The 14,982-nt window shown below is 33.7% G+C and overlaps 2 protein-coding genes across 6 annotated transcripts; one reads left to right on the top strand and one right to left on the bottom strand.

The window, feature by feature from the left end:
- Positions 1–410: 410 nt before the first annotated feature.
- LOC108209817 (glyoxylase I 4) lies at positions 411–2,512 on the top strand. The gene is made up of 3 exons (XM_017380947.2): positions 411–820; positions 898–1,003; positions 1,342–2,512. Exons 1-3 carry the CDS (start codon positions 663–665, stop codon positions 1,582–1,584), a joined length of 507 nt encoding a protein of 168 aa, XP_017236436.1. The 5' UTR covers positions 411–662; the 3' UTR covers positions 1,585–2,512.
- Positions 2,513–7,848: 5,336 nt separating this feature from the next.
- LOC108205895 (probable polygalacturonase At1g80170) lies at positions 7,849–11,526 on the bottom strand. Of its 5 annotated transcripts, XM_064087128.1 has the most exons (12): positions 11,425–11,526; positions 11,147–11,316; positions 10,640–10,771; positions 10,313–10,483; positions 10,198–10,218; positions 9,892–10,099; positions 9,354–9,435; positions 9,174–9,282; positions 8,875–8,991; positions 8,362–8,554; positions 8,203–8,261; positions 7,849–8,085 (listed from the first exon to the last, which is right to left on the bottom strand). In XM_064087128.1, the coding sequence occupies exons 2-11, from the start codon at positions 11,312–11,314 to the stop codon at positions 8,212–8,214; spliced, it is 1,251 nt and encodes a 416-aa protein (XP_063943198.1). In that variant the 5' UTR covers positions 11,315–11,316; positions 11,425–11,526; the 3' UTR covers positions 7,849–8,085; positions 8,203–8,211. The 5 variants fall into 5 exon arrangements, 4 of the variants coding, with proteins under 4 accessions (XP_063943198.1, XP_063943197.1, XP_017231504.1 ...); XR_010288760.1 differs by having other exon boundaries at positions 8,203–8,554; XM_064087127.1 differs by having other exon boundaries at positions 7,849–8,261.
- Between the last annotated feature and the right edge of the window lie 3,456 nt (positions 11,527–14,982).

Genomic DNA, 14,982 nt, shown 5'->3' with positions numbered 1-14,982 from the left:
ATTAAAAAATATACCCAACACTCTGAAAAAATAGCACTCCAACCACACTATAATCTGTTGTCTATAATTTTAGCCAACCTCCTATGGAAGGCTATATTTGTCGAACCTCTACAGGTCTGTAAGAAATCTGTAGGAAGATTACACATCATTTATTATCATATTAAACTGATATATTCTATTTTAACAATTTAAAATATTAATAACATACTATTTTTAAATTATAGCCAACCAGTATAGCCAATACCATTGAAGCAAAATGTCTTACAGGTTCAGCAAATTTTACATAATGTCTTACAGATCCAATTTAGCCAACGAATATAGGCAACACCGTTGAAAATGCTCTTAGCAGTACGAATTTTATAACAGAAGAGATTGTGAGCGAACGGGGCACGTGTAACCTCGGCGCTAAAATGGCGAGAAATGATGACCACGTGTACACACACAATTCTGATGATTGTGTGTAAACAGACGAGTACTACAGACAATGACATCTGTGCATTGAGATTTATATATAGTTTGATTATTTGTACAAGCCATCAATTCATCTACTCATTCTCTTTTTTATCTGATCATCATAATCCTGATCCATTTTGAAGATTTCTTGGCCGTGATAATAGCTCATCCTTATCCAAATCACCATCGTGAAATTATTAATTTACAAAATGAAAGGGAACTCAGAGCAAAATCCCCTGCATCTGAAATCTCTGAATCACATTTCACTCGTCTGCAAATCTATTGAAGAATCCATGGATTTTTACAAGCATGTTCTGGGTTTTGCACCTGTGAGGAGACCCGGATCATTTGATTTTAACGGAGCTTGGTAACTCTTATCCTATGTGAATCCCATTTTTTGTTTTGTTACAAAATTCTTGCTTTAATTTGTGTTTTTATGTGTAGGCTGTTTGGCTATGGCATAGGAATACATTTGTTGCAATCTGAAGATCCACAAAATATGCCTAAGAAAAGAGTGATCAATCCCAAGGATAATCATATCTCCTTCCAGGTGTGTCCTTGGCTATGTTGTTTATATTTATTAAAGAGTAAATTTGAAGGATGTAGCTATGTTTTACACCGATTTGTAATATTTTGGCTGAATTTTAAATTTTGCAAAAAAGTGGCTGGAGCACAATATTGTAAATTGGTGTAAAACGTAGTCACAGCTTGAAATTTATGCAAGTTCTCTGAAATAGAGTAGAGAGTCGAACGGGGTGTCCTGGGACGGTGGAATATAAACTAACCACCTGAACTATCTAATTGTGCTTAAAATAAAATACGAGATGTTTAATTCCTTGATGAATGATTATAATTAATGAAAACAAGCGTCGGTTTGGGGTGATGCAGTGTGAGAGCATGGGTGCGGTGGAGAAGAAGCTCAAGGACATGGAGATCGATTACGTGAGGCAACGCGTGGAAGAAGGAGGGATATATGTGGACCAGCTGTTTTTCCATGATCCTGATGGGTTCATGGTGGAGATATGCAACTGTGATAATCTTCCAGTCATCCCCATTGCTGGAGAAATGGTCAGGTCTTGCTCTCGTCTTAATCTGCAACAGCCACAACAGATCCCAGTAGTTCGCCTTTAGCAACACTGGCTGATCAAGGAACGCTGGGTGATGTTTTGGTTCTTGGTTCTTAGTTCTTAATAAGTTTCAGCTTGCTTCTTGTTTTTACTCTTGGTTGTGTTCTCTGTTTCAGCATTCGTAATTAGTAAGAGAATTAGAGTTGTTAATTGTGTAAACTTGTTTGTAATAACTAAGTTGTTTGATTATATAAGTAGCAGGCCATTTTGGCTTTTAACTCAGAAAGAAGTTAGGATTTTCGACTTTTCAAGATCTAACTTGTATGTTGGACAAGTTAGTATGATATTGTCGATTCCGGCCATTTTGGCTTTTAACTCAGAAAGAAGTTGGAATTTTCGACTTTTCAGGATCTAACTTGTATGTTGGACAAGTTAGTATGATATTGTCGATTCTGCTCGTTTGTATGTTGGTCAAATTAGTATGATATTGTCGATTCTGCTCGTTTGTATGTTGGTCAAGTTAGTATGATATTGTCGATTCTGGTCGTTTGTGTAAAGACATAAAATCTGCGGACTCCCGTGATTATAAGTACTATAGTTAAACAAGTACAAAGTTGAGTGAATCTATGACAATAGACAGCCAAGATTGCAGGGTCCAGATGCTCCGAGCATTAGTGGTCCAGGGTTTCTAGTTTTGATGAAGGGTGTTACTCAAGAGTTGGTGGATCTGACGTGGTGTGGGGTTAATCCCGTGAGCTTGTGCGCAAGGGGGGATGATGACAACGTTTGCGGTCCTTCTCTTAAAGGGTCAGATGTCTATTTCAGTCTCCTCTCGTTGCTTAAATGCATGTGTTCTTGTTTTTTTCCCTCGTGATTATTTCATGGAGAACATCAAATCCGAAACAATGATCATCTCCAAAGCAGTTCTAACCAATTTTAATGTGACACGACTGTTACTTTTTAAAGGAGTAAGCTCAAGGATTCCAAACTGAGTTTTTGTTGTTCAATATCGAAGAAACAAAATATGTCTTCTTAAAAGAAAATCTATCTTTAACGCAAAATGAACAAAATAGGGATAATTGTAAGGGTTCAGGGCAAGAAATTAGATTTTGCATCTACTTGTTTCAACTATTCCACTCATATTAGCTTTGCGGTCTCATCTTAAAATGATTCGGAATTGAAATGAATTTAAAGGCAATGATAATTGTGATAAACTAAGCAATAATTTTATGTTTGGTTGGGATGAATGGAATGTAATGAGGGAAAATAAAAGGTAATAATAGAGGGTAGGAGGGAGGATTTTGGAAAAAAAAATAAGAGATAAGTGTAAATTTTGTATGATAAGATTTGGATAGAAAATAAGTATAACAAGGAATGAAGCATTCATTCCCAAAGATGAGGGTTTGAGTCTTAGCTATGGGTGACAGGGATGGAATGGTAAAAGAATGAAATTATCAACATTTAACTAAATAATAATTCAAAGGCTTAATGACCTTTTAGCCCTCGAGGTTTAAATAAATGTTCCGATGCGGTCTCGATGTTTAAAGTCGTTCGATTCAACACTCCAAATTTTCCGAATATACCTTTTAGCCCTTATGGCGTATACCGGTATATAACGGGGTGGACAAAGTTGACATTTCACGCGTGAGGGTTAAAAGGGCATTAAACATCGAGGGTTAAAAGGAACATCTAATGTATTTTAATGTATTCTTTAAGGGTTAAAAGGAATGAGATGTATACTTTAGGGGTTAAAAGGTACCCCAAAACTTTACCCTGAATATGGATTGTCAAGTTTACCCTCCGTTATATAGCGTTATTTGAAAAAAGGGCTAAAAGGTATAATAGTGAAACTTTAAGGGCTGAATCGAACGATTTAAAACATCGAGGCCGCATCGAAACATCCATCCAAACTTTGAGGGTTAAAGGGTCATTAAGCCTAATTCAAATTCCATCCTAAAGATTTCTTCCATTTTCATTCATTCCAACCAAATACAACCTAAATTTTTGCCTCTAATAAATAAATTAAAAGCATATATATATATATATATAATAAACTGTTTGGCATATATATATAATAAACTGTTTGACATACTAAAAGTAGGATTTATGAGACAAAAAATTGAGCACTTTAATAGGATAAATAATCTGTCATTTTTTTTGATGAAATGCGAATAATTTAATAAATAACCAAAACCCAGCCGAGACAAACTCTCGAACTGTCAATTACAACCCGATTAAGAAACAAAAAACGAGCTAAACAGATAACCGCTTTGTTTTCAGATCACTTAACAAATAGAATATTTAAATTCTTTGAACCAAAAAGTATCACAATCAAATCTCGAACAATATAACCTACATCAGTTGTGAACATAGTAGCATCACAATCGACATTCACATAAGCAGCCGCATCTGTAGCCCAATGTTCAGAATTATCAATTACATCCACTGATATTGGATCAAAAAATGACCCCAAAACATGAATAATATTATGTCGTGAAAGGTGAGCTCTTGCAATATTTACCACCGTGCCATATTTGATACAAGCCATATGGATCACTCAAAATATCATGTAACACCTTCTTAAAAACGTTACCAAAATCCATAACAAGACACACAGAAATATCAAAACAAACACAAACATCCCAAAAAGATGGCCACAACCTTGATGACAAGGTACTCAACAAAAACTCACCCAAAAAAATTTGATATTGGTTTTATTAATAAAACTGATAAATATAAGAGAAGATGGAAGAGCGAAGATGATTAATCAGGAGAGGGGATGAAGGATGAAGAGCGGAGAAGTGGCGGCTAAAATCTTGGAGGTCGACTCTCAAAACTGCAAACACTAAAAAGATCTGTCATTTTTAGTCGACCTTGTTTGCTACTCTATATTAATGAACCCGTGGAAACATGAAACAAAATTTGAAGTCGTTTATTACTATATTAGAATAATGCCCCCAATTTAGTATATACTCCCTCCGTCCTACCGGGATGTTTACGTTCACTGTTTGCACGTATTTTGAGGCTCTTATAAAGTATAGTTGAATAACGTTTTTTTAGTTTATATTTTTTTTGAATAAAAATTTAAACGTCAAACTTTTTTTCATGATTTTAAAAAAAAACATTGTGGAACTATACTTTATAGGTTTCTTAAAATGCGTGGCAAAAAGTAGCGTAAAAAGTCTGGTGGGACGGAGAGAGTACTAGATTATAAGAGTTCTGTAATTAATCAAGGATGACAGTTATATTATTGATTAGGTGTCTAATTGATAAGAGATTGTCCAATTTTGTTAACATAATATTTATATATGACAATGGATAATACTAAAAAATGAATTATATAAATCAAAGGACAAGGTTTATAACAGAAAAAGACGTGGAAATTGTATTCAACCCCTTTGATATAATCTCCTCAAGATTCAGGTGTTAGGAAATAATACTCGCAAACAAATGGTTTTAAAACTTCTTATTTCAGTTCATGTTAGGGTTCATGTCACAGCGGCACGGGCATGCCAGATTGGGCATGCCAGACTGGGCATGCCCTAGGCATGCATTTTGTCCATTTGGCATGCTTTTTTACTAATTTTTTATATAAATAATAAAATTTATATAAATATTATATCTTATAAATATTGAAAATTTTAAATATAGTCCAACTTCATAGTTAAATATTAGATAAACTACTAATATAAGTTAGTACTGTACTAAGTTCTGTTCTTAATATTTACTAACTTTTGTTTATTTGTAAGTGCACTTTAGTATCAATTCTGTAATGATGCAGCAGTTTTTGTTATATTTAATGGAAAATGGCATGCCATTTGGGCATGCCTTTTTGTAAAATACATGCCTATAGGCATGCCAGTGAAAACTGCCGTGACATGTACCCTAGTTCATGTGTAACAAACTTCACATTGGTGTGAAATGCCTTCACAGGCTTTGGAAGAAATGCCTTTGAATATTGCAAGAGCTCACCTTTCCGACCCCGAGGTGCCCCGGTGTACATGAACTCATTACATAGTCAAGATCCCACCATCAATGTCTTTATGATTTTTACCCGGAAGATAGTGAGAAGGATCGAGTGACTCATCAGATGAAAGGGCTCTCGTGATTGATGAACATGAGCCCCGACCCCGAAGTGCCCCCGTGCCCATTCCAACGTGAACTCATTACATAGTCAAGATCCCACCATCAATATCCTTGCGATTTTAACCCGGAAGATTGTGAAAGGATCGAGTGACTCATCAGATGAAAGAGCTCTCATGATTGATGAACGTGATTTTGTAGATGGATATACTATTATTATGAAAAACGGTGATTTGGAGTTCATCAAAGTAAAATTTGGTAACACTCAAAGTTTGTAGGAATGAGAAGGGTTTATTCTTGTTTGACGGGTTATTCTTGTTTGACAGGAGGCATTGCCGGATGGACGTCTGAGTTTTGATGGTGATTCTCGATTTAGTTATAAAATTGTACTGGACTGAAGACAAAGATTGTTGCGTATCATCTCATTAAAATGTTAAAGAGCTTGGGTAATTCAAAACACGTATGGATAATAATTATATGTTTAGACAATTATTATAAAAGTATGTTTTGGTCATAAAATACGGGAAGGATTTTTGGGTATTAACCTAATATAAATTGGATTCTGATCAAGTTGAATTCAGAATTTGATTCTGAGTGGGGTTAGTTATTTTTAATAGGTGTACTCAAGATGTAATTTAGTATCGTCTGAAAGCTTATGTTTGAGTATTGTTAGCTTTCAATATTATGGTTAGTTTGATTGTATTATTGATAATGCTTTTGATTGATAATACAAGTTGGGCTGTGGGTTTTTTAGGTCATATTTGTGTGTGCGCCTTTTACATTAGAAGCTGAATATCGTATTTTTATCTTTAACAATATAATATTAAGTAACTTATGAGTCTGAAATATCCTAAAATTCTTTCTATTCTTGAGGTAGTCGCCTTTATTATCTCAGGGGCTTCTATTGGCTTTCATCGGTGGAAATCTCCAAACTCTTTCATTTGTTTTGTTTGATTTGTTTATCTTCCTCTCCGGGGAGGATTTCTATCCTTTTGATTAGGTTGGTTTATTTTTTTTAGATATACATCATCGGAGCTTTAGGTTTATGTTTTTCTTCGATTTAAGCGTAGCTTATCGGATTGAGAGTTAATCACCTTTCTTGTAGCTTCGACTATCGGATCTAAATTTTTTTATTAACACTTACTTTTAGTTTACTTTTATTTTGATTTTTAGCTTGTATTTCAGGTTGTTTATGTTAGGGATAAAAACACGAGATTCAACTTCTAATGCAAATCACACACAAAACAATATATTTGACGTGGAAAACCCATGTCCCAACTTGTATTATTAATCAAAACAATTATCAATAATACAACCAACCAAACTTAGATACTCAAGCCTACTACTCAAGTATCCGCCCGCAAGCAATACCTAAGTCTACATCTTGAGCACACCTATCAAACACAATATGACTATGTATATATAGTCATCTCAAACTAGACAAATCAGAATCTAATTCTAAAACAGCTACACATAATCCTAATCCAATTCTGATTTCTAACTCAAATCAGAATCCAATTTCAACTGGGTCTTCTATCTTTATGACCAAGACATATCTTATAATAATTGTCTAAACATACAATTATTATCCTTATATATTTTGGATCACCAAAGTCCATGTTACCTTGTAATGGGCTGATACCTAACAGTTTACTCTCTCCAGTGAGAGGTTTGTTTTCACTTCTTGATTGTAAGCGGGGGTCTTGATTGATTGATGAAATTTTGTATGGAATCGCAGTTCAGATTGATAGCTCAAGCGATATCTCCATCAGGGCATGATAAACAAGGTACTGCTAATTCAACGAGAATGCATGAAGTGAGTACTTGTATTTGTATATACATTATCTTCAAACTATGATTTAATTGTCTATTCATGAGAACAACCGATTATTTTAAGGCTTGTACTTGTTTACATTAGCAAACGGGACCCAATACACATTTTAAGACTCTCACAAAATATAATTTGATAAATTATTTTAATTTTTTATTCTTCTGAATAAAAGTTTAATGTATAAATTTTTATACGTAACAAGAAATTTTTTTTAAGAAAATTGTGAACCTATACTTTATATGCACATTAAAATTCGTGTCAACCAGTTGGGAAAATAAAGTGTAAATGAATAAGAAGACCGAGGGAGTATTATGTAGCAGACAAGGGATATATTTTTTGTGTTGTGATTGTGCCTATTAATTAGTGACTGCTGAGGTGCTATCTGGTTATAGAGAAATTGCATGTTTAGCAAAGTTATACTTGTTAGATCTAATATAATCTAATAATACTTTCATTTTACAAAAATATATAAAGCAGCTTGTAAATTTTGAAGTCGCCTCATTAGTTTTTCACAGATCTCTGACTCTACTCTAGGTTGTTCAAGATACTGAGTTCAATCAACTTCAACTTGAGTTCCTGTACTTGTGCACATTACAGTATGTTGTTGCTGTCACGACTGCATCTAAATTTGCCAAGCCACAAATCACAGCTCTGTGAATTCAATCAGAAATCAGAATTGTCTGCATGATATATGTACCATGAACAAAACCAAGAAACACAATCTAGCTGGCCTAATACTCATTGGGGTCGTTCTATATACAGTCTAACCTTTGTGGTTCAAGCGCTAGTAGATTGCTCACATTGCTCAGAGCATGCATAGAGTGGAACTGCGGTATATTCAGATAGATTTGAGCATGGGGTCAGACCTTACTTTCTGATCAATAAAGCTTCCTCCACATGAAAAGCAAGGAGGCGGGTATATTTGACCTGAACTTGAGCCTTCAGCTTCCCAACAAAATGACTTTGATACACCCCCAGACTCTGGTACAAGTTGTATATCTTCCAGGTATAACCCTTGACATGGGTAGGTATCACTGCAAGCAAATCTTATAGCATTCTCCGTAGCTGAAGTTCCTTTGATGTGTATGTATGATATATTTTTCACCAGAAGAGCCGAAGTCTGCATATGTCACTCAACATTAAAAGTTAGGCCTCTATTTGAGTATCTAAAAATATTTGACACACATAAATATTATTTGATTTTTTGTAACTAGCTCTCTGCATTTTCGGATTAAAGCTATAATAAGATTTAATATAACAATGTTTGTTCAAACTATTCTAGCCCATAATCAGAAGAGGTTGGAGTCATCAGTTAAATAGACTTCCAGACAATTGAATATTTGACCAATTAAAAATATAAAAAAATACATTAAAAAAAAATCTCTGAAAGAATCACAATAACAAAATTTCAGTTGAAACAAAAACTTAAAGGATGTGCACCTGGTTTTGACATGCTGACCGCGAATCACAATAATACTGATCAATTATGATTGGATTTGAAACATTTTCCATCCAAATATCTTTAAATGTAATCTGGCTGGCAAAACCGCTACCTCCCTGGAAATTATAATATTGGATAGTGCGGGAGCATGGAAAGAAGGGGTTTATTTCAAATATATAGTTTTACTTAGTTCACTGAACTGAGTGCATTTGGGTGAGGAACAAATTTACTTGAAAAGACTTATTAAGTGAAGATAATGATTCCACTAATTGCCTAATTCTTAGAGATGTTATTGTACCTGCCATGTTTTTATCCTCACCCCGTTTTCTGTATTTAAAAAATGAGCTCCGTCCACCCTTACATCGTGCACCTGAGACCATGTGTTTGATTTTCCCAAACTCCCAATGCTACCAATAAAGGTCAAATTGTAAGGTAATATAATACAGAATCTTATCGAAATCATATCATAATAGTCTACCTTATTCCATGGCCAGGGCCACAAGTGATGTTTCTAACACGAATACGTGAAGAGTTGCTCACTATAGAAATGCAATCATCTCCTGCAGAAAATTTGTGAAGCATTCAGTATAAAAGTGGTTCTAATACAGAAGAAACCTAGAAGAAATGATTTCTTTTAGATAAAACAGAACAACACAAAACATCAAGGATGGGATTTACAATAATACTAACCACTTTAACCCTTTTCAGTACTGTGATTCGAGTTATGGTACTACAGTTATCATCATAAAAATAGTTGTTACAAAGTAGAGAAAATAATTTAGTCATTTTAGTTCTGGAAAGAGATTTCTACAGCCTCTATGTAGTTTCAGTTATTTTCCTCTCATTAAAAAACCCTAAATAACTCATAAAAGATTAAATCCTCCAGTTAAAAGATCCAATTTCCTCCATCTAGGAAAAAGTGCAGTAGAAGTAGAACACTTATACTGTACATGCTAAACCCGATTAAAATTTCTTACATGGTAAATAGAATAATGAAGTTAATTAATAAAACCAACCAGTACGTATGATGGTATTCTTAACTTCGACACGAGTAGAAGCACTTATGTGGATCCCATCTGTGTTGGGGCTAGCCACAGGCGCTGACACTCTCAATCGTGACGCCACAACCTTAACACAACTAGTGAAAGCCATGTGCATTTGTTGACTATCTATTATCATAAGATTTCTAACTTTCAGATTCTCACATCTATGAAATGTCATGGCCTGCATCAATGTCAATCAGCATACGTGGTAAAAAGATTCACTTTGTCCAGATAAAAGTAAAAGCAAATATGCTGCTCCAAAAACATAATAGAACTAACCGTCGGAGCATGCTGACATGGCTGCCAAAAGAAAGCGTCGAAGCTAGTTATAAATAAAACTAGATAAAGAGAAGAAAACAATACGAAAAACCATTGGCAAATAATAGAGCAATACATTTGTCGTGTTAACTTTGCAAGATCTAACCCACCATTCCCTGCCCATCCCATTAACTACACCATGCCCTTGTACAAGAAGATTGTTCACTCCAGTGAAATATATCCATTTCTGTTTATTAAGACCATCCCAAACATCAGGGCTTTTGGGGGCTAATATGCTGCCCAAAATCTGTACAAGGTGCAAAAAATCGTAGTAAGTAAAATCCTAATTAGAGTTTAAATTGCAAATTCAGGTATGCACAAGAGCAATGTACTAGTAAAACAACAAAAAGAGGCTTATATTAGTAAAATAAAGGATGCTGAACTAACCAAGTTTAGTACATACCGTTATAGTCACCCGGGATCGACAAGGCCCAGCAAGCTGAATTGGTCGAACCAAAACTGAATATTGTGAGGGGATTACAATTTCTGCTCTTAAAGATGAAGAACAAGCAACTTTCCAGATCTCTTCCAAAGCCTATATGGAATGAAAAATTAAGTACATAATAAATCTGCTTCTCTGTTCTAGAAATCTAAACTTAACTAAATATATTCACATGAAACGAGACATGTTGAATCAATCCCGGAATAACTACATTATTTTCTTTAAATTTAGATGATTACAATCCCATGGGATTATACTATAATCACTTTTCTGATTAATTCCTACAAGGCTACAAATCCCATGTAAATGAACTAAAACGATGATTGGGATATGAATTCATGGGATTATAATTTTTCACATTTGTTAAAATAAGATGATAATAATAAAAAGATTATAATCCCTCGAAACAAACATGGTCCGTTTTTATTACACAGTCAAGAACATTAGTAAGGTTGAGCAGCTAGCTACCTCAGTGTCATCAGTGAAGCCATCTCCTTGTGCACCAAACTCATTCACATACAACACTAATGTTGTCTTTCTTGATCTGGGTATGTTTGTAATTGCAGAATCCAGCAGAGCATCCTTGAAATTTGAGAAGATGTATACTGAATATAAAATCCAAGTGTATATCATCATAACTGTTGGCACAAGACAAAGATTCAAGTTTTCTCATGTTACCAGTGTTGTAAATTACTTCAAAATAATAAAAAATTCAGGGAAAAAAGTCTCTCATTTCCATCACTAACCTTTAGCTGTGGAGGGAGCGAGCAGCTTCTTCCTTGGCTTTTTCACTTTATCTCTACTCTGTTCTGCGGTTGTTTCCGCTTTTTATCCGCTTATATTTAAACCAGTTTTTTACGAAATAATAAGAATAACTTATGTTATTTTTAAATTATAGTTTATGAATTTAAAATATTATGTCGGATTTCTAATTAATCGCACATTTTGTTTCCCCTTCATACTCGTTTATTAAGTATTGGGTTTGCCTTTAAAAAAAAAAGTATTGGGTTGTGTCGGAGGGGTTCAGTGAGAAACATAGGATAGACACCCTAATAAAAATCTTTATATATCAAGCATATTTATTTAATTCAAATTTTTAATATTTTTTTATAATAAAATTATATTATTAATTCAAAACTTTGGTATAAACCTGCTAGATCGATATACACTGTAAGAGCATTTTCAACGAGATTGGATATAATCGTCGGATAAATTGGATGCGTAAAATATTATATAAAATTTGTTGAGCCCTATAAGATATTATGTTTCGATTGTATTAACTATATTGATTGGTTATAATATAAAAATAGTATGTTGTTAATATTTAGATTGTTATAAACACAACATAGGATATTTTTTTAAAAAAATAGAAAATATGAGTTTAATACATTAATAAATGATGTGTAATTTTTTTATAGATTTCTTGCATGCCCATAAGGTTCAATAAATATAATCATAAGAGGTTAGCTAAAAATTATAGACAATAGGTGGTTACGGTTGGAGTGTGATTTTTTGAAGATTATTGATTATATTTTTCAATTTTAGTATGTCAACTCAGTTTTTAGCTAAGGTTTTTTGATGATCAGAATTACGAGACAACAAATTCAAAAATTACAGAACAGCGAATATAAATTTATAAACAAGATTATCTTGATCATGAAATTTTTTTAATAACAACACATATAATACACAAAATATAAAATTTAGTTAAGATTTACTAACATTAAAGATTATTTAATTCAATAAGTATAAGGTCTAATGTAGGGGTGATCACGGTCTGGTTTAAACCGCAAAATCCGCATAACCCAATCCGATATTAATCCAATCCAAACCGAAACCGAAATGAGGTTTACGGTTTCGGTTCGACTAATTTAAAAAACCGTGGTTTGTGGGTTGGTTTCGGTTTTATATTAACCCAACCCGTTATAAAACCGAACCGCATATTTCTATATATACAATATAAATATTTAATATTATATATATACAAAATATTAATTTTATATAAATATATTAATTTTTTAGTTTATACTTGTTAGGTTGTTGTTTAGGTACTTAACTTATCAATACCAACTACGAGTCATATCAATTCAGTAATTCACGACTTCGAATATTCAAGTTTATGCATTTTATTAGACTAAATTTTTTATTTTAATTTAACTATGTGAAATTGTGTAAATGGAGACAAAATGATACTTTATTTTCTAATATTATTCATGAATCCTCATCTCTGATTATAAGCCTTAGTTATAAACCGATCAATCCGCTTAACCGAACCATCAAAAACCGCACCGCTTGGTCCGGGTTAATTGGTTTGCGGGTCATGGGTTGGTTTGAGATTTTAAAAAACCGCTAATGTATGGTTTGGTTCCGGTTCTACCTCCAAACCGAACCAAACCGGACCGCAATCACCCCTAGTCTAATGTAGCAGTCAAGTAGTAACTACTCCACTTGAAGATTATTTAATGAATTAATGATCTACACAGTCCGACTACACTCAGTATTCCCGCCGTTTCCCTGCAGACTCCCGGCTTAGTGCACAACAATAAATAAATATAAACATAATACCTTAGCCTATCGTTTTCTTCACACGGGACTTACTTTGCCCATTATTTTGTTACAGCTTTATTTAAATATTTAATTAATAATATTCACTTTAAGTGTCAAGAAGAGATTCCACATTTAGTTCATAATATTAATTTCTTTGGAAATATCCATTCTTAAAATTTTCTAAAATATGTTAAAAAAATAAATAATAGAAAATTCTAAATCATATATTCTTTTATATTTATATCGCTAAGAATTCAGCAATCATTCAAAATTCAAGTTCAGGACAATTCGACCAGACGAACCCTGGATATTACAAAAAGAAGCCACGTGACACATCACAAAAATTAGATGAACGGCCCAAAACTCCGATTAGTTTAAATGGGCTTCACTTACTTTATGGCACAAATATAGGGCCAAAATAATTTTTTTGTATAACATTGTTGTAGTGAGCGTTTGGATCGTGACTGAGAATTGGGATGGAATAATAACGTATGACTCGTTAACTATGAAACAACCGTCTCCTTGATTTATTAACAGCAATTGTCGGTTTACTGTTGCTGGCTCACTGCATCGAGTTAGAAGAAATTAATCATATCAAGTCATTGTTGCATCAAGTTCCACCTTTAAAGAAGGTGACCTTAAGTACTTTCTTAAAAATTTAAGTTCTCAGAAGTCAGAACAGTTTAAACTATACGTGAAGCCAAAGAAAGTATATTTGGGACATGCTTATTGATACACATAAGGCCACCACTCACCTCCTCCATTTCCTTTTCTCTATAGGCATGCACCTTAGTGCTGAAGAGCTTCCTGAACTCCGCGATCCTGATTTCAATCTCATGCTACATCTCATCTTTATGATGCAATGGCAATGCATGTTCTAAAACATCTTAAAGGCGACACATTGAATGTTGGTTTGTTCCGCAAATCAAATCCACTCTTCATTTAATTGCATTGTGTGATGCTGATTGGTGCACTTGATCCTTTTCTGCAGCATCCCTATCTGGTGACATGGTTTTATAGAATTTTCTATGAGATTTCATTGAGAACTAAGAAACGGAGAAATGTCTTCAAGAGTACTGTTAAATCAGAACTTAGAAGTATGAGTTGCACTATTTCAGGATTTCTACTGATTGAATGTTAATTCCAGGATATTTGATTAATTTTCTTCCATTAACTTTATATTTTGTAATAATAGTTCTGTTAAGTACTTACATTACAGAGATTTCTAAATTGGTACGGACTGAAGGTTTATTGTAGGAATACTAAAATTCAAGTTCCCTTCCATTTACTTTATATGTGATAATAATGATTCTGCTAAGTACATTACAGAGAATCAGACACTCTGACTGCCTTCCAAAGTGCTGGTGATGTTCTCATTGGACCTGGTATTTTCAGTTTGCTTAATTATTTACATTGTCGGTAATTAAGTAGTTAGACTTCCATATAGATGAGAAATACTTAAATATAAGCGCTGTCTGATGGATTATGTGTAAATTGTAGTAATCTATTGCACAGTATGTTCGTTCAGTATTTTGAGTCGTGCTTCTTAACATTGTTCTGCTGCTGGTTCTTGTTTGACTTGAATAGGTTTATAATGATACGTATAATCGAGAAGAAAAGGATTAATTATGAGTATCATTATGCAACTCTGCAATCATCTTGGTTTGGCTGTTGTAGTCGAGCACAGGTTTTACTGCTCTTGTAACAGCCAGTAATGAAAATTTACTGTTCTATAAGAAAACTGCCAAATAACAAGT

This window comes from Daucus carota, chromosome 2 (genome assembly GCF_001625215.2).
Source record: "Daucus carota subsp. sativus chromosome 2, DH1 v3.0, whole genome shotgun sequence".
Lineage (NCBI taxonomy): Eukaryota > Viridiplantae > Streptophyta > Magnoliopsida > Apiales > Apiaceae > Daucus > Daucus carota.
Note: the sequence above shows the minus strand (reverse complement) of the source record. Positions and strands in the feature narration are given on the sequence as shown.